At 42.3% G+C, this 26384-nt stretch overlaps 1 protein-coding gene across 2 annotated transcripts; it reads left to right on the top strand.

Annotated features, from left to right (window-relative positions):
• The first annotated feature begins 15869 nt into the window (after positions 1-15869).
• Positions 15870-24937, top strand: AQP4 (aquaporin 4). 2 transcript variants are annotated; one of them, XM_066992888.1, is made up of 5 exons: positions 15870-15887; positions 19912-20326; positions 21248-21412; positions 21782-21862; positions 23992-24937. In XM_066992888.1, the coding sequence occupies exons 2-5, from the start codon at positions 19946-19948 to the stop codon at positions 24268-24270; spliced, it is 906 nt and encodes a 301-aa protein (XP_066848989.1). In that variant the 5' UTR covers positions 15870-15887; positions 19912-19945; the 3' UTR covers positions 24271-24937. The 2 variants fall into 2 exon arrangements, with proteins under 2 accessions (XP_066848989.1, XP_066848988.1); XM_066992887.1 differs by lacking the exon at positions 15870-15887 and adding an exon at positions 15965-16074.
• Positions 24938-26384: the final 1447 nt, after the last annotated feature.

Below are 26384 nucleotides of genomic sequence, written 5' to 3'. Positions count from 1 at the left end.
TGCCTTTAGATTTCACTTGGATTTGACCTTGGTGTACAAAGCATCTTTTCTACTGACACAGCAATGCTCTCTAGATCCTCTGCTCTTTATAAATATTGATTCCCACCTCAAATCCTGAATGAATCTCTCTTGCCATGTAGGGACTTCTTCCAGGTCATCAGGGATGTTAAATAAAAAATAAATATACACCAATATTTTGATACCCTTATATTTGCTTTGTCTTGTCTGCTGCAGATGTTTGTTAATTGTTAATTTACAGAAAAAAAAAAAAAAAAGCTTATGTATCAATATATTCCCCAGACTATATGCAAATAAAACAGTTTAGCATCCTAATAAAGAATGGAGATGAATTCATGTATGTTTTGAATGAATTCTTTAATTCAGAGAAATAAATAGTAATACATTACAAAGTCTCTGAAGAACTCGAGTTTAACCTTGAGCTTGCTTTAGTGACAAACTTCAGCTTATCTGATCAGAGAATGAAAGAGATTATGAGGAGGGGAATGTAATTGTATTGAAAAAAATGTATGGTCTCATAAGATTTCATATACTAAGTGGTCTTAGATAAAGCCATTGTTTGAGTCAAGGGGGGTGAAAAAAATGTTATTAGCAAATGTTTGGTTTCTGCAAATGAGAGAGAAAATGACATTGATTTGCATGCATCCGTGGACATAGACATCAGGTCCCTGGGTTGTCATCTTGAAAATCTGGTATGGTTTGTATTTGTGATTTAGAAAGGGAGGACACTACTTAAGGCCTTTAAAGTGTGTATGTGCACAGAAGTGTAATTGTTTGAGCTGCACTGTTGTTCTATGGCTCTAGTGAAAGTAATTCAACTTCTTTTGTATGCTCAACTTCAAATTTCATAGCCCCTAACTGCACTTAAAAATTCATTTTTTGAAAATCTAACCCAGACTTGTGTGAAGAAGAGCCTCTCCACAGTCATCTTCAGTGACCTAGGGGATTCAGATGATCTCAGTAGCAGAATCTAGATTGTACTTTGCCTCATTAACCACATTTTGAAAATCACCAGCCTGCTTTGCCAGGAATTAAGTTACATGATTTAAAATTAACATAAGAGTTTAGCATAATTGAAGTGGGACTGTGATATCTGACTTGTGGGATTATAAGAGATGAAGGCATAATTTGCAGCATAAAAGATAACCTCTATTTTTAAAAGTAAATTTTAAAAGGTCAAAGTGTGAAGTTGAGTTTTAGTTTAGCTTATATTTTGTATGACTGCTAGGCAAAAACAAAAGCTGAAGGTCATCCACTGTAACTTACATAAAATCCCATCTCCACAATGATGCACAGATGTTTGTTTTGCTCAGAAAAAAGATACAGAACATATGCAGAAGAGGAATGAAAACACACTCCACAGCATTCATTCAGTGCAATTGCATATATACTAAAGATCAGCTGCAGCTTGCAGAGCCTGTTTTACAGGGCTCCATTACAGTAAATGCTTTTTAGTTATGAACATATCTTCATTTGCAGATCTCTAAGCACTGCTGTAATGCAGGTCAGTTGTCAGCGTAAGTCAGATGTTCCATAAAGGCATTACAGCGAGTCCATGGCAGGGCTGGAGCGGGAGGAGAGCGCTCCCTTGGCTGTTTGCTCTGCTCCAAACATCGCAGTTGTACTTCCCTCCTGAAACAAAAACTTAATTTTGGGAAAGTAGCATTCCGTATTTGCCTTTCTTCTTAAACGAATGCATGTTAATTTGAAAACAAAGGAAACTTCACAGATGTGCATTCACAAATTCTTGGTGTTTTTGCCCACATGAGGCAGCTGCCTCTCTCCATGAAGGATTTGGCCTGCAAAGCTGAGACAGCCATCACCCCTATCTCTTCTAAAGCTAAGCTGTTGCTCGCTGGCAGTCAGAGGTGTGCAGCCACAGTGCAATCAAATATGACACAGCCTCCTGAAATGTCCTCTGGTGTAACTCCCCCAAAAGGCCAAACTTATTGGAGCTACTCCTGCCTTGGGCTATTCTATCTCGGTGATGGGTCATTGGAGATCACCACTTTAATTTTAAATGTAGTTTAAATTTAAATGAAAATTACAATATGACACTTTTCAGAAGTCTGAGAGGAAAATATTTTAATAGACCTCTGTATTGTGTATGTAGGTTATATATAAAAGTCTTTGTTGTACGTGCCTTCAGGCTAACCATGCATCGGATAAGTATTTTTAACTGTACTGTTAATACCAGTTTATCAGCCATGTAACCTGCTGTGATGCTTTCAGAGCTAAATGAATCTGGCCTTGGAACCTAAAGTCTGAAATCAGGCCATAAATTGTTACACTTCATAAAAAAAAATAAATATAGATGTACTTGTCCTGTATCAAGAAATTAATTTACAGTTCAGAGGACAGGGCAGGGACACAGAGTACTGGGGGATGGAACTGACTTGGCAAAGGGAATCTGCCCATAGCCCCAGATACTTGGGACTGATTTGCCTTCTGAAAAGTGTATACGTGGGTGGGTGGAGGAAACAGTCATATTACTTAGTTTAATGAGAATGTTTGCAGTGAAAATGGGTGGTCATAAAAATATTTATCTGGGGGGAGAACTGCTAAGCTCTTGGCTCTGTAGCTAATTGCAGGGAGTTCATCAGATTCCTGAGGTATAGCTCTGCTTGTGGCTGCAGTATCAAACTTGGACTTCAGACACCTGGATTCTCCTCCAACTTCTGTAGCTTCATGGACTTGTCGAGCAACCTGACCTGCTCTCTGCCTCCATTTCCCCATTGGTAAAATGGTCTTGTAAATGGGTGGTAATTACACCATGAGTCTTCTGCTAAAAGTATTGAACTCCGTGCTTTAACAGATGTGTTTTGAAGTAAGGTATTAGTATGGAATTTAGCTCATAGGATGTTCATGCCCTTTCTTTACATTTTTTTCCCAGTGGACTGGAGGAAGCCAGGGACTTCCCAGATTTGTTCCAGCCAAGAAGTGCATCATTCAGCTCCGTTCTGTGCAGTTGGCAGCCTTAAGAATGCAAGCTCTGTTTCAAAACACTGTGCATCTGTCAAGCCTGCCCAGGCACTGCCTCAGCATAAAACCAGTGCCAGGTTGTCTGACCAGAGGAAAGTGCCCCTCCGGTTCCTTTTGTACAGATGAGAGCAGACAGAGACAGGCTGAGAATCTTGCTTTCTCATTTTATTTTGAGCTCAGTTTAAGAGAAGTTATTTTATTCTGGTGCAATAGCCCTAAACAGTGCGATGCTCAACTTAGAGGTTCTGCAGAAGCAGAGGAGATATGTGAGCACCGTAAACAACATTAATCGTAGAATCATAGAATCATAGAATGGCTCAGGTTGGAAGGGACCTCAAAGCTCACCTCATTTCAACCCCCCTGCCATGGGCAGGGACACCTCCCACCAGACCAGGTTGCCCAAAGCCCCATCCAGCCTGGCCTTGAGCACCTCCAGGGATGGGGCATCCACAGCTCCTCTGCGCAACCCGTACCAGTGCCTCACCACCCTTACAGTGAAGAATTTCCACCTAATGTCCAGTCCAAATAACCCCTCTTTTAGTTTAAGACCATTCCTCCTTGTTCTATCATTATCTACCCGAGTAAAGAGTCCTTCTGCATCTTTTTTATAAGCTCCCTTTAAGTACTGAAAGGTCACAATGAGGTCTTCCTGGAGCCTTCTCTTCTCCAGGCTGAACATCCTCAGCACTCTCAGCCTTTATTGATGGATCCCACACATGTAAGCAAGCTCCTTCCTTCTCCCAAACGCTATCACTGCATCACCTTGCACCCAGGGCCACGTTCCCCCAGCTCCCTGAGGTTCTGGCAACCCTTGAGACAGCCTCCAGTTTGCCTGGCTGCTAGAGACTCTCAGGATTACCTCCCACTAGCACAGCCACTTTTCCTGTGGCTCTGTGGAGGCTACTAATAAGGTGGAGACTGTATCGACACAGAATACGTAGCTTTGTCTTTAGAAAGTGATGTGATTCACAAACCTGACAGAGGAGAAAGAGCCCCCTTTCCTTACAAAGTGAAACAGAAAAACCGTAACTATCATAACTATCATCACTTACATACGTATGTATGTATATATATATAAGTATAAATATGTAATTATTTCTGCCTTTCCTCTGCCTTCTCACAGTTTCCTGCCTTCTTAAGTATGTCAGCACAAACAGGTGCACCAATTGCTGGTTCGCTCTCAGCTGTCAAGCATAAGCCAGCTCCAGCCCAGCACATCTATGTTACCGTGGCACTGAGGCTGCACTAATAAGCCTGCCTGAGAGTATGGTACTGTCAGTCACCATCTGTGCACACATAACCGTCTTGGTCTTATTCATGTAGAAATTCCTCCCATGTATGTCAGATTTTCTCCTCAAATTCTTTCCAGAAAACAGTTTCCACGGAACCTCCCAATTCTGCTCATTTTTCAAGATTTGCAAATGAAGTGTCCCATAAAATTTGCATTCAACAACATTCTGGGAAGTGATGGGTAGGAGCAGAGCAGTTTTATCCAGGCATCACATAGAGATGTAAATTAGCACTCAGTGGACTGTAAATACATGTCACTAGGATATTAAATGCTAAAGGTTTAATTTTCCCAAGCTAGTTACTTGGGTGTAAAAACTGGATGTAGGCAGACTAGCATCTGCCCATTGAATTATCTCTTTCTTAATAAAAACAGGCGCTCATGTAGGCAGATCTTTAAGTTTTAGGATTGAGTTATAATTCATCAGAAAACGCTGTGTGTGTGTGTACAGACAGATGAGTTCTCTATCGAAAAGTTTCCTTCCTTCAAACTTACACACATGCGTGTATTAATGCATGCATATATTTTATAAATGCTTGTGAACACACACATAATGTATATATTTGAGAGGCATAACATTTAGCCAAATGCTTCTCAGTGATGGTATTGGAAGATATTTAGCTTCAGTTCTGCATTTGACCTTAAAGATCTTAAATCTGTATTAAGAGATACACTCTGTAAAGAAAAAGAGCTCCCATCTATTGGCTTGGGATGTGCTGACAGAATTTGGATTAACTCTATTCCCATCTCTGAGTATAGCAGAGAATGAATATGGTAGCATTGTACATGCAAAGGTATTGCATGCTGTATAGGCATTAAAACATTTTAATAGTGTGTTGTGGAGCCACCAAGTTATTCCAAATGAACCTGAGCTATTCACAGGGACTGCAAGTTTACCTTTTGCACAGGTTTTCTTCTTACTTCTTTAGCTTGCCCAGAAGAGGATGCTGCCAGGTCTGAGGGACTGCAGTTTGTGCAGCTGCACCTGGTTCTTATCGTGGGTAAGGCTACAGGTTTTTGGGGGGAGGTCCTTTGGTGGGTAACTTGGGAGGAGGGGAAGTAGACAGGAGTATCAGCATCTTTCTGCTTTCAGGAGTGTTCTGGTGGCATCACCTATAACGTACTCTGAGACATAGACACCAGTTGTCACCTTTTCTGTGACTTCTGCTATTGTTTAAAAAAAAGAGAGAAAAAAAGAAAAGGGACAGAAGGAAAACCTCTAATGAGAAGGGGAAATGTTAATTGTGGCTGGAGGTGACAGTGCACAATAAGAAATTTTGCTGCCTTGCTTTTGTATCTCTGATGAAAGTACCCTAAGAGTGCAGCACAGCAAACATTCAGCTCTGAGGGAGGATGATGTTTCCAGAAATCATCCTGATCCCTGCAGGTCCTCCTGAATAGCAGGGAAAATGCATACACAGTTAGACAAAACTGTTCGGTGTCTCAGCCATGCTGCCAACAGATGCTCTTCTCCCATTTCTCCCCGAACCTTCCCGACTGCCTTCAGACAAGGGGCTACCAGGTAGGGACCAGGTGGGCCCACGATCCCGCATTGCCTGTGCATGCAGAGGCTCCGAATGGAAGCGTTGCTACCAGCCAAAAACCTGACTCACAACTGGCTTTCTGCCTTGCTTAAAAGTGCTGCTAAGATTGAATTTTTCAGGTTAAGCCATTGCACATTAGGCTACTCCATCCACGAGCCAGCGGTTGGAGGCTATAGGCAAATCTCTTCAGGTCTGAGCGAGTGCTGCTGCCAGACAGACCACGAGGAGCTGCAGGTGCCTCCTCTGAAAGGCAGGTGCCCCTAGGGGAGCCCCCAAAGTGTGGCTGGAGAACCCACTTCTTGGGTAAATGTGCCTAACAGCTGCGGACAGGGTAGCAATGTTCAGTATGAAAAGACAACCCTAAATGTACTTTAACTGGAACCAGCAGAGGCTACTTTGTCAAAACCATAACTTTCTGAGCAAGCCATAGAAAAGGAGAGGGAATAATTCAGGACACTTGAGAGATTCTTTCTAGCATTTTCAGTTTGGCTTTTTTTTTTTCTTCCCCTCCTGCAAGCACTAGGGCATTTCTATAATTTATTGCAATTTACCAAAGGAAAACAAGCTCTCCCACTGACATCTTTATAGCTCAAATCTGTTCTCTGTGCTGTCTTGGTTGCAGAACTGGGCACACGCTGAATGAGAGGAGTGAGAGAAGCTGGGAACTCGTTATGTAAAATCTACAGTAACCAAGCTTTTCTAGTGCTATTATGCCCTGACCCCTTACTTTGGAGCAATAACAAAACCACTGAGACTGGACAATTATAGGGTTTCCCAGGCTCTTTTTTTCTTTCTTTCTTTCTTTTTTTTTTTTCTTTTCTTTCTGGCCTCATCACAAAACCCAGGCAAGTCAATGGTGTGCCCAAACTTCTGAAATGGTCTAGGTCTTTTGGTATATCTAATGAACAAAGAAACAGTGGGGAAATATCTCTGTTTTATTTATTATCTGAACAGAACAGTAGCCTGTCTACAACAAATTCCTTGCTCTACATCACTGAAGAAATCTCTGACATGTTTTCTAATTGCTTGATATTTGGGCTACACTATGATCCTCATCGCTTTTATGTTCACTTTGTTTTCTGCATGTGGTTTAAATTCTTGACACTCGTGTGTAACTCAAGTAATTATTCTCCCCTCTGAGACGATATTTGTTCCATTTCAGCATTGACACTTAAGTAAAAAATAAAAGGGCTTTCTTGTCTACAGGCTTCTAGGACTTCATACACACATTCTGCCTTTTCGCGATGTTGGAAACTGAGTCATCTACAATTCCACAGCTATGCTATCAGCACTTTGCGACAATGCATTTGGGATCAGGATGAGCTAAACCTTTTAAGGATGAATTACAAATTTCCAAAACTGAACAGCAAAAACTGCATTGTGAGACTGCATGGAAGTGCCTCGCTGTGCCATTCACACAGATACGTTCAGTTCACAAGTCTAAAACCATTTTCTAAGAGCCCCTTCTGCAAACTCCACCCTGCAGGACTGAGGAACAGTTGGTGTGGTTTTCTGCCCCCTTTTACACCCCGAGGAACGAGCGGGCTGGCGTCTCACCGATGATGGTGCTGATGAGGCGTGTAGCTGAAAAGAATCCCTTTCACTGGCGTGTTGGTTCTGCCGCGCTGCTGGGAAGAACAATCTGCTCGTGTCAGTCAAGTATGCACGATGAAACTGAAAATCCGATGGGTTTGGAGGATGTTAAACATATTCAAAAGGGGACATATGAAACCACTAACCCCTCAGAATTTCCTATTTCAGTAGTGCATTCTTAAAATATATATCTTCTCTGTATGCATTCTTACAAAAATAGATACAATTTTAACAAATATTTTTTGGCATGTATCCTTGAAGAGGTAGGATTAGACATTTCTACCTCCTTTTTAAACACTAATTTAATACAATACCTGCCTTCACAAAAATAATTCTCTCCACGAACCTCACACAGTTCCCTGCAAACAGTTTATAGCTGGGCTATAAAGGCTAGCCAAAGCATGGGTGCAGGAAAAGAGATGACTGATGATTATGGAGAAGTAAGCCTTGCAGAATGGTGTCAGACTAATTGTTCTGTATTGATGTCTGCAAACAAATCAACAAAATATTTATTATCCCCAAAGTCTTCTGGAAAAAAAAAATGTGTTTTGGTGCTGTTTTTAATTATTTACACAGCTTACTGCTTTTTTCCTCAGTTGGCTTGAAAATTGGCTTGTCCTTCTCTAGGAGCGCACAGAAGGCAGTAGTGGAAGTTATACTGGAAAAATATCGCTTAGAAAGTAACAGGAGTTTCTTGCAAACAAATACAAGGAAAGCCCTGTGGCCCTCTGCTTGATTTCATCCAGTCGTTGCAGATTGCATCCACCACTCTCCCTCCACCCCTGTGGGGTGCCAGGAAACACTCAAACACTGGGCTAGAGCTTTGGGTCTCAAAAGACGGTTTGCTATGTCTGCATGTGCTTCCAGAGCACATTCACTGCAATTCAGCAGCTGAAGACAGAATATTGTTGAGTGATCAGTTTTCATATGTTGGCCAACCAACCATGCACCCATGCAGAGGCTATAAGCTGGTACCAGTAAAGGTGAAGGTGGTGTCAAGAAGTGTTTATTTATTTATATTTTACTGAGCTGTATCTCTATTACCTTTGTTGGTAATTCAGCCAAACACAAGAATCTTCAGAGCAGTACAGCTTCTGTCATAAAAGAAACTAAGTAAATCCAATTCCTCAGTTTAAAAACCTGTTAGTCCACTAAAAATGCAGCATCTGCATCAAAAGTTATTAGGCTTCCCTATTTTTTATTATTATTTTTTTTAAGCTGGAAATGTGAGAAACTGTCAGAAATGAAACTAATGTTCTACAAAGGATTTCAAGAAAAACATGCTGTCAGATTTTCTTTAGAAGCTTATGGACAAAAGAGCTTGAACTTGTAAATATTCATAGTCAGACCCTGCTCCTCAGATAGTTCAATGAAAGAAGAACCTTTGCATTGAGGAAAGATCAACATCTTCACTTGTCCTGAGGTGTAGCTTTTAGAAGCTATTATTATTGAGAGGGAAGAAGAAGAAGAAAGAAAAAAAAAAAAGAAAAGAAAAGAAAAAAAAACAGTATAAAATACATAATATTAAGAAGACTGTTACTATTGTAATCTGCAAAGACAGCCTGAATGATCTGAAGCAAAATTGTCTTTTTCAAAACACGCTGCATAAACCCATTCATGGCATACATTTCCACTAAGTGTATAAATCCATGAATATGAAGCTATGTATGTATTATCATTATATTATTATAGCAGATGGCTTGGGCAAAGAGCAAATTCCCAGCAGTGGGGCACATGTCAGCTATCCAATGCCACCAAGTCTTGGTATTTCCCTCCACAACCACCACCCCCCCAAAAAAAAGAAAAAAAAAGTCAACACAGGATAAATTCATTTTTAAAATTACACACTGGTTGACAGAGGTAGCTGCACTGAGCAGTGTGTTTGTGCATTTCTAGAGGCTTTACCACAATACTGAGTGACATTTGTTTAAAACATTACCACTGTACATTAGCCATGGAGCATTAAATGGATTCAGACCTAGTCGACAGATCCCTGAAAGTACTTAATGGACCTGTGTAATGGTAGCTGTTGGCAGGGATCTGAAGGGATTGCTGTAGGGCCTCATGTGGTTCAGGGGGTTCCTCAGTAAGTAAATCTGAAGGTAAATATAGAATCACTGCCAATTTAGTTTGAACATAAATCAGTATGTTGAGAAAAGAATGGACAAACAGAGCACAGTGAATTGTTTTCTAGTTTTATCCCTGTCAGACAAGATGTCTTCCAATACAAGAACATGCAAAATTTAATGTCTCAGAGTGAAACAAGCCTTATCTGCAGAATGATATCTATGTCCTGAGAAGGACAGAGGGGGCTTTGTGGAGGGGTGAGGAAGAAGGCTTCCTCAGTGTGATGCTGCAGTAAGAATGGCTCGTACAATTCGTAGGTGTGCTACAAGATGTGTTTTTACTTCAAAACATGCGTGCTGGGAGTCCAACATTTAAAAAGAAAAAAAAAAGTATTTTAAACAGCATGTTGAAAAAGTAGCAAAAGCAAAATCAAGACCTGAAAAAAAAATGTTAGAGTAATTTCTTTAGAGTGAGAGCTCAGCCTGCTTACCTTCTCAAAAGGATGATGAAGAGATGACTTGCTCACATTATATAACTATCCTCATGGGAACAAAGTAGAAGTACAAGAGGCTTTTTAATCTGGGAGAGAAGAGCATAAGAGGAACCACTGTATGGCAAATGAATTCATACAAACTCATTTTAGAGAGAAAGGCCATTTTTGGTGATGTAAATGATTAGTCTGGGGAATAAACTGCCAAGGGAATGGGTAGATTTTCTATCCTGTGAGTTTTCAAATCAAGCAAAGACGCTTTTTGTAAAATGGATTTAACGAAATGTAAGTTATTGAACTGTGTTATGAGGTGAAACGTGATGGTCTATGGTATATAACATTAGCTAGAAAATGTTGTGTTGCTGTCTGGTCTTAAACTGCATGATTCTTTGACTCTTGTGAACAGAACCTTTTAGTTGTGGCCACATCAGGTAGAGATGGAAGTAATATAACAACTAAGATAAAAAGCACCTTCAAATAAACCATCTTCTGCAGCTGGCAAGCAAACTTCTCTCCTGGAAACCAGATTCTTGCTTGAGTGTGCTTCTTGTTTCACAGATACTGGAATTACATGTCATAAAAGGCCTTTATGATGTAGGTCTTTACGATAAAGGTTTATGATATAGGTCTTTATGATAAAGGTCTTCTGGTTAGTTATAACTTTGTGAGTGTGGGGTTTTTTTGTTTGTTTCTGTATTTGGTTTTTTTTGTTGTTTGTTTTTTTTTTTTGTTTTGTTTTTTAAGTAGTACTCTTTGTTTTTAACACTAGGTGAAAGAAAAAATCAAATACACAAACGATATCACTTCTACCATGGCTCAGCAGCTGATAGGATCAAAAATCATTGAGGATAACAGCTGCACAGGGAAAGAGAGGCAGAGCTGTCATGACCTTCATTTCTGAAGGAAATTAAGGGCCTGGAGTGGTGCTGAGGGAAGAGGTTGAGCATTTGGAGATGAGGAGCTGATAAACAGCAGCAGGACTGTGAAGGAGAGCAGCTCAGATCAGCCAGGAAAGCATGGCTGGATACTAAAGAACATGCAACAGTGGGGTATACAAAGTGTAATACTACTTTTTCTGTGGCTGATAAAACCTGTGAGAGCTTAAACAAATTTCAGCGTCCCACCTAGAAAAGTTAGACAAATCTCTTTGGCCCCACTGGGTGCAACTACATGACCCTCAGCGCACAGCCCATCAGCACCTTGGGCTCTTTCTCCCTCCCAGCACAGGTCATTACCTCCTTCCTTCTCCCGCATTTTCAGTCACCCCGCTGGGATGCTTCCCACCCACTGCTGCACCCCCATGAGTGCCCGGGGCTGCTTTTCCTCTCTAGCTCATCAACCCGTGGCTGTGTGTCTATTCCTACATATTCCCAGCAAAGGGCCTGTCCGTGCCATGTTGTAATTAAACTACTTCTAAAGATGGAAAGCCTCCAGGTGGTTCCTATACTACCTAGATCACAGTTTTGCTTTTCCAGCTGTAATTGCTGCTTATTGAGCTGGGGTGGGGAGCAAAGAAAAAGCAGTCGATCCAAATCGTCTCATCAGGAAGGTAATGGAGCAGGATGAAGGAAGCGCAGCAGTCATCCAAGTGCACAGCTTCTTGTAAAACCTTTATGAAAAGCCTGAATGAATCCCTCAAGTGAATGGCCATTTTGTCCCTTTCAGTTCTCCTTCTCCAGCATGGGACTCAATGTGCAGCTTGTGGACAGACGGATTCCACAATAAACAGAGAAGGAGAGTAAAACTAAACCCTCTGGAGCTTGGCCAGCAGCAATGTCAAATCTCTTGACTGATTTCCCAGTGAATTCTTGCTCTAAATGTCAGGAGAACATAGCCCTGCAGCCAGATCTGGACCAGACTGATACCGAGGCGTGACAAAATGAATGACCTAAGTAACAAGATTACACCACAGGAAAATTAAAACTTCAGAAATGTGCAAAGATCACATTTCAGTAAGCGGTGCTTTATGTAAGATCCTTTTAGTAGACAAAGCTTAGCCCAAACTTATAAAACATAAAGTGGCGAGGGGGGGGGGGGGGGGTGTCATTAGTGGCGACAGAATGAAATGTTCGGGCCAGCGGTAAAGAAAGTCGGCGTTTCTGCAAGCGCCAATCATTTTTGAAAGGCTTGCAGCCTGCTTTCAAGCGCTCTTGTCAACAGGAGCCAGGGAAGGTCACAGGAATTTAGTCTCCTAGGAGCCTGTGCCACTGTGGAAATGGCAGCTAAGTCTCTCCATCACTTCAGGCACTTCTGAAAATCGTTCTTGAGGCTCTCCTGCAAGTGACAGCAAGTGTCCCTTTCGCTCTGGTTACCTGCTGCCTGCTCATGCTCACAGGGCTGGCAGGAACCTGAGCAGCCTGGAGATCTCTGATCTTCCTTCAGCTGCAGCTGAGATTGGCCTGAGGGCTCAAAACACATTGGAAAGAGCAAGAACACCCAAAGAAAGAGGGTGGTAGGAGAGAGAGCACATTTGGATAAGCTTCATTCCCTTTGGATACAGAAAGCCTGAAGTGGTGCTGAGAGAGGAGCTCAGCAAGCTGAGCAGCTTAACGAGAGCAGCATGAGGGAGAGCAGTCCAGGTCCTCTGGGTACAAGTGAAAGAGGACCTTGGTCACTGACAAAGCACACAGTGCTTCTAAATTATGCCTTTTTACTGTTGTTCTGGATTTTCTTCTCTCTGTTTCAGCCTACAACCCCCTTGAGGCAGATGTGATGGAGTTGCCCAGGATGGATATCCATGGGACTCACCATAGGAGTGGAGGGACTCTTCCCACGCTGCAATTCAGCGAGGTGACAGTCTACTCCAGGGAGATTTTCTGCCTCTCTCCCTCGTATTATTTTAGCCGGAATTATCTGTTTGCACATTCCTCTCCAACCTCGGCAGAGTGCCCACTCCTCCACGACAGACCAATCCAAAATCCCAGACCCAGCACGCTTCAACTGTCTGGGAAGTCCTTGTTCAGAAGGTGGATGTGCCTTACGTGTTGCAACATCTTCTCACCATGGCTTACTTTCCTAGGGAGATCTTTTATTCATGATGCCCTAAAAATAACTATAGAAAGTCAGCTGTAATGTTCAGTGAAGGAGAAGCAGAGGCACTGTGAGTTTCTGCTGCGTATTTCCCCCCCGCCCCCCCCTTAGACAGGGATTGAAAGTTAGCTCAAATTTAAAAATTGTCGTGTATATTCATTTGTGGGTTATTTCCTTAATTGTGTTTAGCACAGCAGCAGGAGGAATGTTGGAATGTTTCATCCTTGGGCAGAGGTCCAAACCAAGTTGAGCCAGGTTTTAAAGAGATGAAAATAGATAGGGGAGGAAGAAAAAAAAATAAAAAAAAAATCTATGTGGTCCCCCAGATCTCAAGAATGGCAAATATATCACACATTTATCCCTGGATGAATTGGGGTTGCTTTTCTCTGTTTTTCAGTGCCACCTCAAGGGATGTCTTCGTTGCCTCTGTGTTTTCAACAGAACATAGTCTGTTTGATCAGGGCTGGCACAGTGCAGTTTGCCCCAGGTTTGTGCCCAAAGCATTGCCTTTCTCTGTTTATGTGGCCACAACCTTTGTCTAATTCTCCAGAAGACCTATTGCAGTGAGAATGGTAGCAGTGACAGAAGCTATTAACGTTCTGGCTTCTCCGTGTGGTAGGGATCTGCTCTGCCGATCACAAAGAGCAGATACGTACTGTCCACGAGAAAAGGAAAAACAATTATTTGTTTTGCTAAGTGAATTTTGTTTGCAAATAAACTAATGGGCCACGAGAGCCCAGTCTGCAAGGTGCCAAAGAACAAGCGTGCTGTCAGGGCGAAGCTGTGAAAGCAACCTCAGCCCTGGTTGGAAACAGGCAGCTCCAAAACTGGGAAGAAATTTGAGATTTCTGTGTGCTCCTTTTGTGGCCTTTGGAACAACAGAGAAAAGGACATGTTAGAAGTATCTGTGGTACAAAAGGCTGAAATAATCAAATAATTAATTCATTAAATGCAGGTGGTAAAAGATGTGTGTGATACATTCAAGTAAGGGAATCCACAGGTGTTTGAAAGAGAGCACTAAAAAGAAGTTTTTTGTACAGTAATTCCTGTTCAAAGGGCAATAGGGATGAAAAAAAAAAAAAACACGTATGCAGAGGAGCATCCTAACTGAAGTGCTTTCACTGTGGACAGCAACTCCTGCAGCCTCAATGTGAAAACTTGTCTGTGAGTATATGAAGTATACGACAGGCTTATGTGCCCGTATGACAGTATTTGGAATTGAAGTTTCTGGAATCACTGTAACAGGCTGTGAAACTGCCTGAAAAAGACTGAGAAACCAAATGCACCAGAGGAAGGAGCAGAGCTGTGTGATGATGCCTGCACCCCTTCTTGGCTGAGCGCAAGACAGCAGCAAATGAGGCAAAGCTTGAAAACAAGAAAGTCAAACATCCAGCCAGCTGTTTTCCTTTGTCATCAAATTGTGAGTGCCTCTTGGTCCCCTTTATGACTCTGCTCTAAAGAAGGGAATTGCAGGCAAATGTGAGAGAAACACCTACATTTGTACTTTATGATCACCTGGTACGTACCATTAACTCCGATCTGTATTTAACACATAGGCATGAGTTCTTTATTGCTCGGTGTTCAAATTTGTTTAGGGTATCCTGAACTGATAGCGTTACACATTGGACTCACTTTTTGCCCATGTAACTTGTTGCCTACAATCTCCTAGCAGAAGTTAAGAGAGGATATCCGTGGTTTTCCATGGTTTCCACATCCAAAGTAGTTCTTCAGCTCTTGCACTCTTTTCTAATGTGCAGAAAGATTGCCTGGCACAGCGGGTATAGCACCGGCCAGTTGATTATTACATCTAATTTTGATTCTTTCTCTGTTGCCATATGGGTGTATGGCAATAGATGTAGTTTCTCTGTGCATGCTGTTTTAACCTGGTTTAACCCCTGAACAGCATGTCCTTTAAAACATTTTCTATGTAACTTATGCACTGATTATTTTACTGCGTTCAAAGGTCAAAGCCACCTGGAAAAAAAGAAAATTAAAAAAAAAAAAAAAAAAGAAAAGGAAAAAGAAATAGCAAGAAAAAAGAAAAAGAGCAAAGGAAATAGGAAAAAAGAAAAAGAAAAAGAAAAAAAGAAAAAAAAGAAAAGAAAAGAAAAAGAAAAAGAAAAAGAAAAAGAAAAAGAAAAAAAGAAAAGAAAAGAAAAGAAAAGAAAAAGAAAAGAAAAGAAAAGAAAAGAAAAGAAAAGAAAAGAAAAGAAAAGAAAAGAAAAAGAAAAAAAGAAAAAGAAAAAGAAAAAGAAAAAGAAAAAAAGAAAAAGAGAAAAAGAAAAAAGAAAAGGGGATTTTATAGATAGATACTTTGTTCGATATTCATGCCTGCCTTCTTCAAGTGTCAGGTTCTGTGCAGTCTCTAACAAAATAATCCTGCCTGGAAACTTGGGTAACTTTATTGATGGTCTGTTTTCGTATAGCCTAAAGGGCTGTTTTTTCGTCAGATTTTTCTCATGCTATGGATGGATTGGGTTCCTCTCAAGGTGAGAACCACCTGAATTGTCTCACCGGCATCAGGGTCAAGAGCTCTTTTCAGCGGCCCCCGCCGGCTTCCCACACGAGGCAAAACTTTGCTGAAGGCAGCAGATTAACCCCTCCGCCCCCCTGGGAGCCAGCAGGGTCCCGCTGAGGTATGCGGGGTGTTTCACACACCTAGATCTCCCCACCTCACAGCGCCCCGGACTCGATTCCCGCGAACCCAGCGCGCAGCGGGAGAAGAAACCGCAAAATCTCCCACTCGGACCGATCATCCCCAAACCGCGCAGCCCCCCCCCCCCCCCCCGCGCTAATTAATTAATCCTATTCCCAAGACCGCAAGCGCCCCCTCTCCGCCTCGAGCCCCCTCCCGGCCGTCGGGGAGCAGCAGCAGGTAGGGAGGGGAGCGATTGGGAGCCGCGCCCCCCCCGCCGGTCCCCCCCGGGCCCCCCCCCGGGTCCTCCCCCGGGCCCGGTCCCGGCCCCGGCCCCGGCCCCCGCCCCGAGCCCCGCGCCCCCCCCGGCCGGCGCCGCAGCTCCGCGCGGAGGCATGAGCGACCGGGCGGCCGCTGCGCGCCGCGGGTGAGTGCGCGGCCCTCCGCGGGGTGCGGAGGGGGGAAAATACGGGGGGGGTAGGGGTGGAGGGAGGGGGGGAGGAGATAAAGCTCGAGAGGGGGCTTGGGGAAAGTTTCGAGGGGGAAAAGGGGAGTCCCGGTGGGGATTCTCTGCGGTGCCAGGGTGCGGGGTAGGAGGGCGGAGGGGGGGGGGGTATGCATCGTGGGGGGCTTGCACGGAGCCCGGCCCTGTTCCCTGAAGGTGATAGCTTTCAGTCGCCCTTGGGGTTTGAGGCTGGAGGTGCCGGAGGGCTGCAAGCCGGCGCTGTTCCGCGCCCTACAACTTTTATTCGCCGCGATCGTGCGCTTGCCCCCCTCCCCTGCCGCCCCCCTCCCCACAAGCGGGTGCCCGGTGTCCCGGCGGGACACGGCCGGCACAGGTCGGGGGGGCCCGCGGATGCCCCCCAAAGAGCCGCGGATGCCCCCCAAAGAGCCGCGGATGCCCCCCAAAAAGCTGATGCTCACACGGAGCTTGCACCCCAGGTAGGGTCGCTGCAAGCCCCCCCAGCTGCTGGCCCTGCTCCCCGCAACCATAGTAGTGAGGGGAGGAAGAATTTGGTAAATGCCGTTTGACATTTATATGGATGACAGCGTTACTGCTTACGCTGCTATGGCTTCGGAGCTGTAGTCACTCCGGCAATGTCCTGGACACCAGTGAGTCCTGTCCGTACCCCAGGCTCCTTTGGCCCTGATGGCAACGTGAGCTGTGAAACCCACCCTGCACCCTATCAGTCTCCCGTGTGGTCTAAACCAGAGGATTTCAAGTGAATCCATACAAATTTAATGTGTGACCGGAACACAAAAGCATTGTTCTGCTTTTCTATTTTGTATTTGTGTACGGCAACGATGAACAGCAACTACTCCAAAAATTGTTTTGCAACTTTGATGGCAAATCTTAGTGGCTGGAAAGTCACGTTTTCAGTTTTAGAGCTGGCAGCCATCACCATCTCATCTCGAGGCTTTAAATTAACTGCATGCAGAAAGAATAGTGGACGTTGGAGGCGGTGTTGATTTCCAAGTTGCTTTTGGATTTAAGTGAAAACCTGGGCTCAGGGCTAAAACACAGTATTAAGCTTTTATTAGCAGGTGCGCAGCTTGAAAGAAAAAAATTTGCTGTGACAGCTGGGTGTTTTGCTGGGTGTTGAAATCATAGAAAAACAGACTGCTTCAGAAAAACATTTCTGTATTCAGAATAGGTGTTTAGATCATTAACTATCAAAGTATGGCTGGCAGTACAGTTCTACCATTTTCATATTTTCCATGCAGTGTGCTATTTAAGAAAAATAGAAACTTTCTTTATTTCGATGAACAAGGTTTTGTGCTTTTAGACTTGATGATCCTTATGGGTTCCTCCCAACTCAGGATAAGATTCTGTGATTCTTTGATTCTATGATTCTATGATTCTATTGAGTTATGCTTTTGACTTATATCCAACATTTCTGCATTTTCAGGGCTGTAAATAATATTGACTGAGTTGATTGTACATGTTCTCATAGGGTCTAGCAGTATGACATGGGCCCTCCTTAAGTGGTAGCCTGGACAGGCCCGTCAGCAGGTCAGCAGAAGTTGTGATCTACCAGATCCTCCCTCTGTCACACATGTGCATGCACCACTCATTCACTCTTGCTGTGTTCTGGGACTTTCCCCAGCTGGAAGGAAGCTAACTACACAGTTTTAATACCCAATACAATCACTTTTTTCTTTCCACTCCTACAAGATGAAGGGATGTAGCTAATTTGCACATCTCGCTGTTCTCTGCATACAGAAGGAGATGGGTTGGGCACTCTTGGACAACGAAGCCAGGAGTCACCATACCCCTGTCTCACATTCTCCAAAAACCTACGGTCCCCTCACTCTCTTCAGTGGTAGGAAATTTTACAAAAGTCTAGAATATAACACCAGGGCTTGAGTTTTGCTTAGAAAAAGCAGGCGCAAGCTAAAGCTCAGGGAAACCCATGGTGCATCTCAACTGAGATGGGTGTGAAAGGGTATGAGTGCCACTTTCCTTGCCTGTGCATCCAGGTTTCTTTTCCATGGACACCAGGATATGCCTCATCCCTGTATGAAATGTTCATCCAGGACAAATCCTGTGACGCTGACCCCTTCTCAGTGTAGATGCAGTTCCTGTGTCCTCCTGAGGCCACTGAATTAAGTTGTTAGTAAGGGAGTAGCAAGGTTGTTGGAGGTAAGCTATAGACAGTCTTTAGGTTGCAGTGAGAATCTGGGCATAGTGTTCAAAGACAAGGATCCCCAAAAAGCTGTGTACTTTAGCACTGGGGGAGGTGGTGAATTTGGAGCCATTTTGAACAAAAAAGCCTGATCTAGGTAGCTGGTCATTAACTGGCTGCTAGTATGAGATCTTACAAGTCCCACTCAAACTTCAGAGTCTGTCAGATCACTTCACAAGCACAGCCATTTGCAGGAAATAGTGTAATTCTTGTTCTCTTCTGAGAGTCTAGAGAACTGAGATAGAGTACAAATGACCTACCCAAAGTACACAGTAAATTAGCATAAGAAATGAGACAAGGAAACAAATTATTTGCTCCAGTCACAGGATTAAATTGCCTTTCCCTAACTCTCAGCAACTGTTAAGAAATTCATGGGCCATTCCTCTTGCAATAACTTGAAAAAGCTAGACATGCATTTTATGCTTCTTTCTGATGTAAGTGGTATTAAATATGCATTGTAGCTCAGTTACCTTAGATAACTGAGCATAAATTCATCCATCTTCCACTTGAAATTTTGTTCCCAAATGTAACAGCTGAATATTCTTTCTTTTGTTTTCTGGGTTTTTGTTTTTTGTTTTTTTTTGGAGGGGTTGTTTTTTTTTGCTTTTGTTTTTAAAAGAAGAATCTTGTTAACATTCCTTAGAAACTCATTAAAATGCTTCCCTTTTGGCTTATTCTCCTAATTTATTAATACCACAAATAACTTTTCTTTGGTGACCCACTTTCATAGGTATCTGAGCATCTAGCAAAACTGTAACTCATCAGGAAGGCTGCACAGACTAACGAATAGCATTTCCAGACAGGGGAAAATCAAGACGTTCCTTTCTTTACCACATGCAGTTGCACACACCAAATGTACAGAAAACATGTTTCTATTCCACTACTTAACTCTGCACCCTTAGCCCCTAAAAAGGACTTAATTGACTGCATGATTGATTTAAACGTCAGAATTTAGGATTGCATCTATTCTCCTGGCTGGATTCAAATTTTACTCTATGTCCACAGAGAAGAAACAGATTTTTGCATAACTATAAATTGAAGTATTGGTTTGTGTGAGTGTTCAAACAAATAGACTTTCTTTTACAAAAAATATTTGGTTTTGACTAAGATACTTTTTACTGAAATATTGTACCTGCATTGTGAAAAGTACACATTTTCTTAGAAAAAGAGAATACCCACTGATTTAATGAGCATGATGCTTAACAGGCCACTGGAAGTGGTAGGGCTTTGCAGACTCTTAGGCAGAAGTCAGCTAGTGTAGAAGATTACACTTATTTTCATTCTCATTTATTTCAAAAAATATAGGGGGGTTCTTTGCATGAACCAAAGCTATAGGGACAGATTTATCACAGAGTATGACTAATTACCCTGTGTATCACACCTGCAGATACTCAAACACTGGCAGTATTTTAAGGGCAGTCTGTTTTGACAGTGCACACATCCGTGGTTGTCCCAGTCCAAGGATACTCAGCCTTGAAGCCTTCCCTCCAAAGTCTGCCAGATAGCAACCTTCTAACAGGAGAACATAGGAGAACATTATTGCTTGACTTCTGATGAAGACTTGTTTTCCTTTTCAGTAAGTGTGGACGTCTGTGCAAGTGTGAGAGCATCATGGTAGCGTTTAAAGGCGTCTGGACACAGCCCTTCTGGAAGGCTGTTTCAGCAGAATTTTTGGCCATGTTAATTTTCGTCCTTCTCAGCCTCGGTTCCACAATCAACTGGGGTGGAGCAGAGAAGCCCCTGCCTGTAGACATGGTCCTTATCTCTCTCTGCTTTGGACTCAGCATCGCAACCATGGTGCAGTGCTTCGGGCACATCAGCGGTGGCCACATCAACCCTGCTGTGACCGTGGCAATGGTCTGCACGAGGAAGATCAGCCTCGCCAAGTCGGTCTTCTACATTCTCGCCCAGTGCCTGGGAGCCATCGTGGGGGCAGGCATCCTTTACCTCATCACACCACCAAGTGTGGTGGGAGGCCTGGGAGTCACTATGGTAATCACTTCTGCTCCAGCTCCTGGAGTAGACTAACTCGGAGCCTAAGAAAATATAATCAGTGTCACACAGAATAAAAAGAGCTCAAGTAGAGATTTTAGGAGCTGGTTGGTTTATTTACAACATCCAGACAGGGTTTAAAGCTCTCCCTGGGATGGCTTTATGCAGCGCAATATCTATAGCTATTCTTTTTATAAAAGTTCTCTTTTCTAGAACTTCCCCAAATCTGATGACAGCAGGTAATGTTAATTTACATACAAAATTTAAATAATATATGCATGAAATGCCATTTTCATATGGACTGGGGAGGGGAAATTAATTCTATGCCATTATGATGGGGATTGAAAAAACATCAATTTAAAATGACATACTTTTGAAATAGATTGTGGCTTAGATTTCAGCTTTGTTCTAAACTAATAAGAAATGCCATCAGTTAGCCCTGTTGCAGGACTTATTAAAAATGCACTTGAGCCGCACACTGCTTAATTTTTAATTGAAATTTAAATTAATTAAGTCAGGGCTAATTAATGAATTTATAATTGAATAGTAAATTACAGCGCTCCCAAGAAAAAAAATGGTGAAGGGGAAGTGCAGCATTTGCAAATCCCTGTGTAAAAATAAACTACACTTCTGCAGTCTAACTTTGAAGTTCTTGTTGGATGTTACTGGCAAGCTGTCTGTTGTCAGTCCAGCTATAATTTTCCATGGCTCTCAAATTAAAAAAAATAAATAAATGGGAAAAGGGGGGAGAAGAAGGGTGGGAATCTGCACCTCCAAAAGTTCATTGTTGTCTTTCACTGTGTACTATTTAGGAAGTCACCAAAAATATAATTCATTGAAATATAGTCAATGCATGTGGTTGCTTTCTGATTTACAAAATTGCTTTTGCTTCATCTCCGGTGTTTCTTTCTCTTCTTCCAGGTACATGGAGATCTTTCCGCTGGCCATGGACTCCTGGTGGAGTTGATAATTACATTCCAGCTGGTTTTTACTATTTTTGCCAGCTGTGATTCAAAACGAAACGATGTCACTGGTTCAGTAGCTCTAGCAATTGGATTTTCTGTTGCAATTGGACATTTATTTGCTGTAAGTTAATGGCTTCTCTTTAAAAAAAATAGAGCCTTTGTCCCGTTATGTCTACTTCAGACGTAAATGGAAGCTTCTGTAGACTTTATAGCTGCTATAGCTGTATAGCTGTTGTAGTTTTTATAGGTCCATGACAAAAAAACATTGGAAGTAGCAGGAGGGTCCTCTTGGGCTGCTGCATCAGAGATTTCCTGCCTGTTCTTATGATGGCTTTGTTAATTTTGTGATAAGACTCTGGAGAGTGACAATACCTACTGTCAGGATTAGATGTCTTACAAAACCAGGGTGTCCCATAGTGCAAGGACTAAAAGAAATTGAATAACTACCTTTGAGACTCTAATAACAGGTAACATTTTGTCTCTACTTTAGATCAATTACACCGGTGCCAGTATGAACCCTGCTCGATCATTTGGACCTGCTGTCATCATGGGGAAATGGGAAAACCAATGGGTAACTCTGCTTTCATGCTTCCTTCACCTTAGCAACAAACAGCTATCAGGATTTTTCATACATCATCTGCCTTTAGTTGTCTATCCTTGCACACCCCATAGAGGCATCACTGAAGAAGACAGGTGCTGACTTGCCACATGCTTTAGAGTAATCTTGCTGCTCCCCTGGGGCCGTAGTGTGGTACACAGCACACTAGAATAGCATTTTGCTATTCGGGGGTCATTTTGTGGAGGTAGTAGCTGTGGTAGAAAGGAAATCATACAAAAACTTCCAAACAAAAAAAGCAATCCAGCGAGACGGAAAGAATTGAACTGCTAGAAATAAAAAAATCCTCCGAGGCAGATTGCAACCCCCCCAGTCATGCTGATGAGAAGTTATGGAAGTAATTCTGTTGGCTTCACGTCTCGCCTGGTTCCACGGCAAATTGGGGCAGACATATACAACGAGAGCAGAGACCCTCTGCAATCTCTTTCCAGGGAGAGAACCTGCCTCGGCAAATGCCCGCACTGAGAGACAAAGGAGTTGCAACCTGGTCTTTACAAACTAGACCAGATGTTACCTGTTTTGATTTTTGATGAGAAAGCATCCCCTTAACTACAGGTATTTGTGCAGGAAACAACTTGATAAACAGATTGTGAGTGACACAGCCATTTTTATAGCATCCCACTACTGAACTTATCAAAAAACAATTAATGTTTTATAGGGAGAGATGGATTGCAGCTCAGCCTCCCCTAATTAAAGATAAGGAAAGCACTTCCAGGGACACTTTCAGTACTAACTATAAGATCTGCATATTACAGTGCATATAAGGATTTTCTTGATTTTTAAAGTATGGAGCCCACATTGCTCCCACTGCAGCTAACAACAGAGATAGCATTGTCTTCAGGCCCTGAGGCTCCAGTTCTGCAAACACGATGCCATGTGTAACTTTGTTCCCAAGAGTTATCCTATTGAGGCAGATCTACCCAGTTATCAGTGAATGGCTTGTTCATACAAAAAACTGCAATAGTTTTTCACGAGATTAATTATCCATTCTCTGAGGGAGCCTGTAATTTACCACTAAAGCTGTAAACAGTAAGCAAATGTACTATGTAGAAAGTTGTAGGAGAAGCTTAGCTGCTGTCCTGGTCATTTGGAAAGACGGCCTTTCTCTCCTCCTTCAGAGCGGTGACATTAGCATGTCATTAAGAGAAGTCAGTGGGCCTCTTCACCTACTAGTGTTACAGAATTGCTGCATGTTGTACTGAAATAGCTACCCTACAAAGTTGTGTGTGTCATTTGCATATGGTTATACAAATTAGATAATCAGATAGATGGCTGCCTGTTGGGTTCTGCAGGATCAGAAGTCAAATTTGGACTCTTGGAAATGTGAGTCTGAAATATTGAAACAGAACTGCTTGTATATATGCATTAGGATAGGTTTTGTTTCCTTACACGTTGATCATCATCTTGGGTGAAACTGCAGAAAGAAGATGTTTTTTACATTGGTATTTATTTGGTGTGTCATCTGGCAAACAACACAAATGCATTATCTACAGGTGGAAAATAAACAATGAAAATTTAGAGAAAGCTTCTTGGAAAGAGGTGGATCAATAAAAGTTGACAAAACCATTTATCTCTGAGGCTATGGGCTTGGTTCTCAATCACCTTACTCTTGCTAGTTTAAAAGAAAAGCAGAAATACTAGGGAGTATTGCTGAAGTGGGCAAAATACCTGTGAGAGAAGAGAGACAGGGAGGAGGCAGAGAGGGAAAAAAGGCTACATGGAACTAATGCTGTTAACTGCCTAAGAGACTGCCTTTTGACATATTTCATACATCACTTCAGAGAATTCACTTCACTGTTGAGCTGCAGGTCACCATCTGTGAAACTCAGTGCTCCTAACTAGAACCTAACACTTCTCTGCCTCATAATCTGGTATGTGGGCAGATTTCATCCCAGGCCATGAAATCCAGTGAACTATATGGCCATACATTTCTGGAAAGCAGAGTTGTTTTAAATGATTGGGCTAGAGCACTTCATATAAAGTTTTCGGAGTGAAGTCTGTAGTGACATGATTTCCTCTGAGATCCTGGCTTCTTTCTTTGCTGTATAGCTTAATGCCTATGTTTTTCCCACCTCTCTTTGTAGGTTTACTGGGTGGGACCAATAATAGGAGCAGTCCTTGCTGGTGCTCTTTATGAGTATGTCTATTGCCCAGATGTTGAACTCAAGCGCCGTTTTAAAGATGTCTTCAGTAAGGCTACCCAGCCATCCAAAGGGAAATACACAGAGGTGGATGATAGCAGGAGCCACGTGGAGACTGATGACCTGATTCTGAAGCCTGGCATAGTTCATGTGATTGATATTGACCGGGGTGAGGACAAGAAGGGAAGAGATCCGTCCAGCGAGGTGCTGTCTTCTGTATGACTAGCAAGGAGCACTGAAAGCAGAGAGCAGCCTGCTAGCATGTCCACAGATATCCTTCCACCTATTAAAGAAACAGATCTCCTCTAAACTGAGCATCTACCATTTCTTAAAAGGTATGGTGTGGGCAGCTGCATGGTAGTGACATCATCAAACCATACATCTGCTCAGTTGGAATATTAAGCCTTCACTATAATTCTGATTCCCCATGAATTATTCCAAATTAAGAGTTGTTTCTACTACTTTCATTCTCTTCTTTCTGGAATAACCCCAAAGTCAAAAAAAAAAAAAAAAAAAAAAAAAAAAAAGGAGTTGAAAGCATTCTCCTCTAATAAATCAGTCAATAATGAGATGAAGATAGAGATGTTTAACATTCAGATTGACAGTTAAGACATATCAGGAAATGCCTATAGACATGAAGACCTACTTATCAGATTGTTCTTCTGACACTTAATTGGCTGTTGTCAGCTCTCATTAGAACATCTTATCCATTAAGCTTTCTCTGCAAGGTTCAGGGAGAGCATCAACAAAATTTAAGAGTTCTATCCAAAGTCAAGCAAAGGAGTATTGTTTCCACTTACATACATCACTATTGCCTTGCAAACTACCTCTGGAAAAAAAATGGTATTTTAATAGGTTTTGAAAAAAATTCTATCAACCCATCAAATTTCACTCATATGATTTCCTGTATAAATATATTACCTTCATCTCTTCCCAGGAGTAAAAGTGCTGAAATTGAATGTTGAAGTCTACTGTAATAAGGCTGCAAAGCATTTGACTGTACTTCATGCTCGCCCATGTCATTGTCTGTCTGGTGAAACATTCTCCTGGGGTTTGACTATTGACCATTTAGTGGTAGCAGACTCTCAAGGTCATGCAAAGAATATAAAGGCTTTCCTGTTACTTAATAACTCAAATAAGAGATATCAGAAGAAAAGAAGGCATATCTGTTTTCAGTGCACTTGTTCAAATACAGATTTCTGTGCTAATTTATGTAAACTAAAGGTTTAAATTACTTACCTGCTTTCTTACAAGATGGTTGGAGATCTGGGTTTTTTTAATTTATTAGTAATGTAGAGGGTTTTTAACTTTTAACTGTATTGAAACACTGATTGGGAAATATTTTTTTATAACAGATGATAAAAATACGACTGCTTTTGTTTTTCTGTTTTAGCTGATGCCTAACTAGTTGAACAAGATCTTTGCTTGTTCCACTGCTCATACAGTCTTAATTAAACCTCCAGCACCTTCACCAGCTTCTTTATTTGTTGTTAGGAAAACATGCAAGCACTTGCAGGTTTTTTTTAGGGGGAAAGGGTAATGAAATATTTTCAGTAATCAGTCTTTCCCTCATAGAAGTATTTTGATAGACATAATCACCCCAACAGGACATTTTATAAAGATTGTACTGACTTACTGCTTTTGCTACTGATCAGTGGTTTTGAGTTTTACAATATGCAGCTGCCAAGCAGTCAGGAGCATTACATTATTACTGTAATTGTATAGTTTTATTTTGAAATTGAAAAGCTACTCCTGCCTACTTAGCAATAAGAGGAAAAAAAAAAAGCATTAGTCCTGACAATGGGCTGTAATAGACTCTTTGGCTCTTTGACATACTCTACATGCAATTTTTATTACAGGGAATGATATGATTCTAGTGAGATAATAAACCACTGCTAAACTCAAGTCTGTGCACTTTGATCCTAGGGCAATTCTACTATCCCAGCTCACCAGCACCGTGTAGCCCCAGCAGTACCTGCAGTACTGTTCTCCTAGTTTCACACTTTTCTTGCCTTAAAAAACATGTTAGAGAGTGGTACGGGCTCCCTGCATTGAGCGTGAGATTTGTGACTCCTCCATGCATTGCAGTTGGGCCACAGATCTTCCTCTGCTCCCCCTGGACACAGCACATGGCACACGTGCGCAGGTCAGGGCTTCCTTGGGTGACCCTGGAACAGCCCTGCTCTGTGCTCATGAGTCCTCCCGCTCTCTGTCATGTACCTGTGTGGAGTCTGGTAAAACAGCTGATATTTAGCTGTGCCTCTGACACAGCAACAGCATCACGCTTTAAGGGCTTGAGTACAGTTAGGGAATTGCTTGGAAGAGACAATGTCAGA

The sequence above is a fragment of the Anser cygnoides genome, chromosome 2, assembly GCF_040182565.1.
Source record: "Anser cygnoides isolate HZ-2024a breed goose chromosome 2, Taihu_goose_T2T_genome, whole genome shotgun sequence".
NCBI classification, from domain to species: domain Eukaryota; kingdom Metazoa; phylum Chordata; class Aves; order Anseriformes; family Anatidae; genus Anser; species Anser cygnoides.
This window is presented reverse-complemented; position numbering and strand designations above follow the sequence as displayed.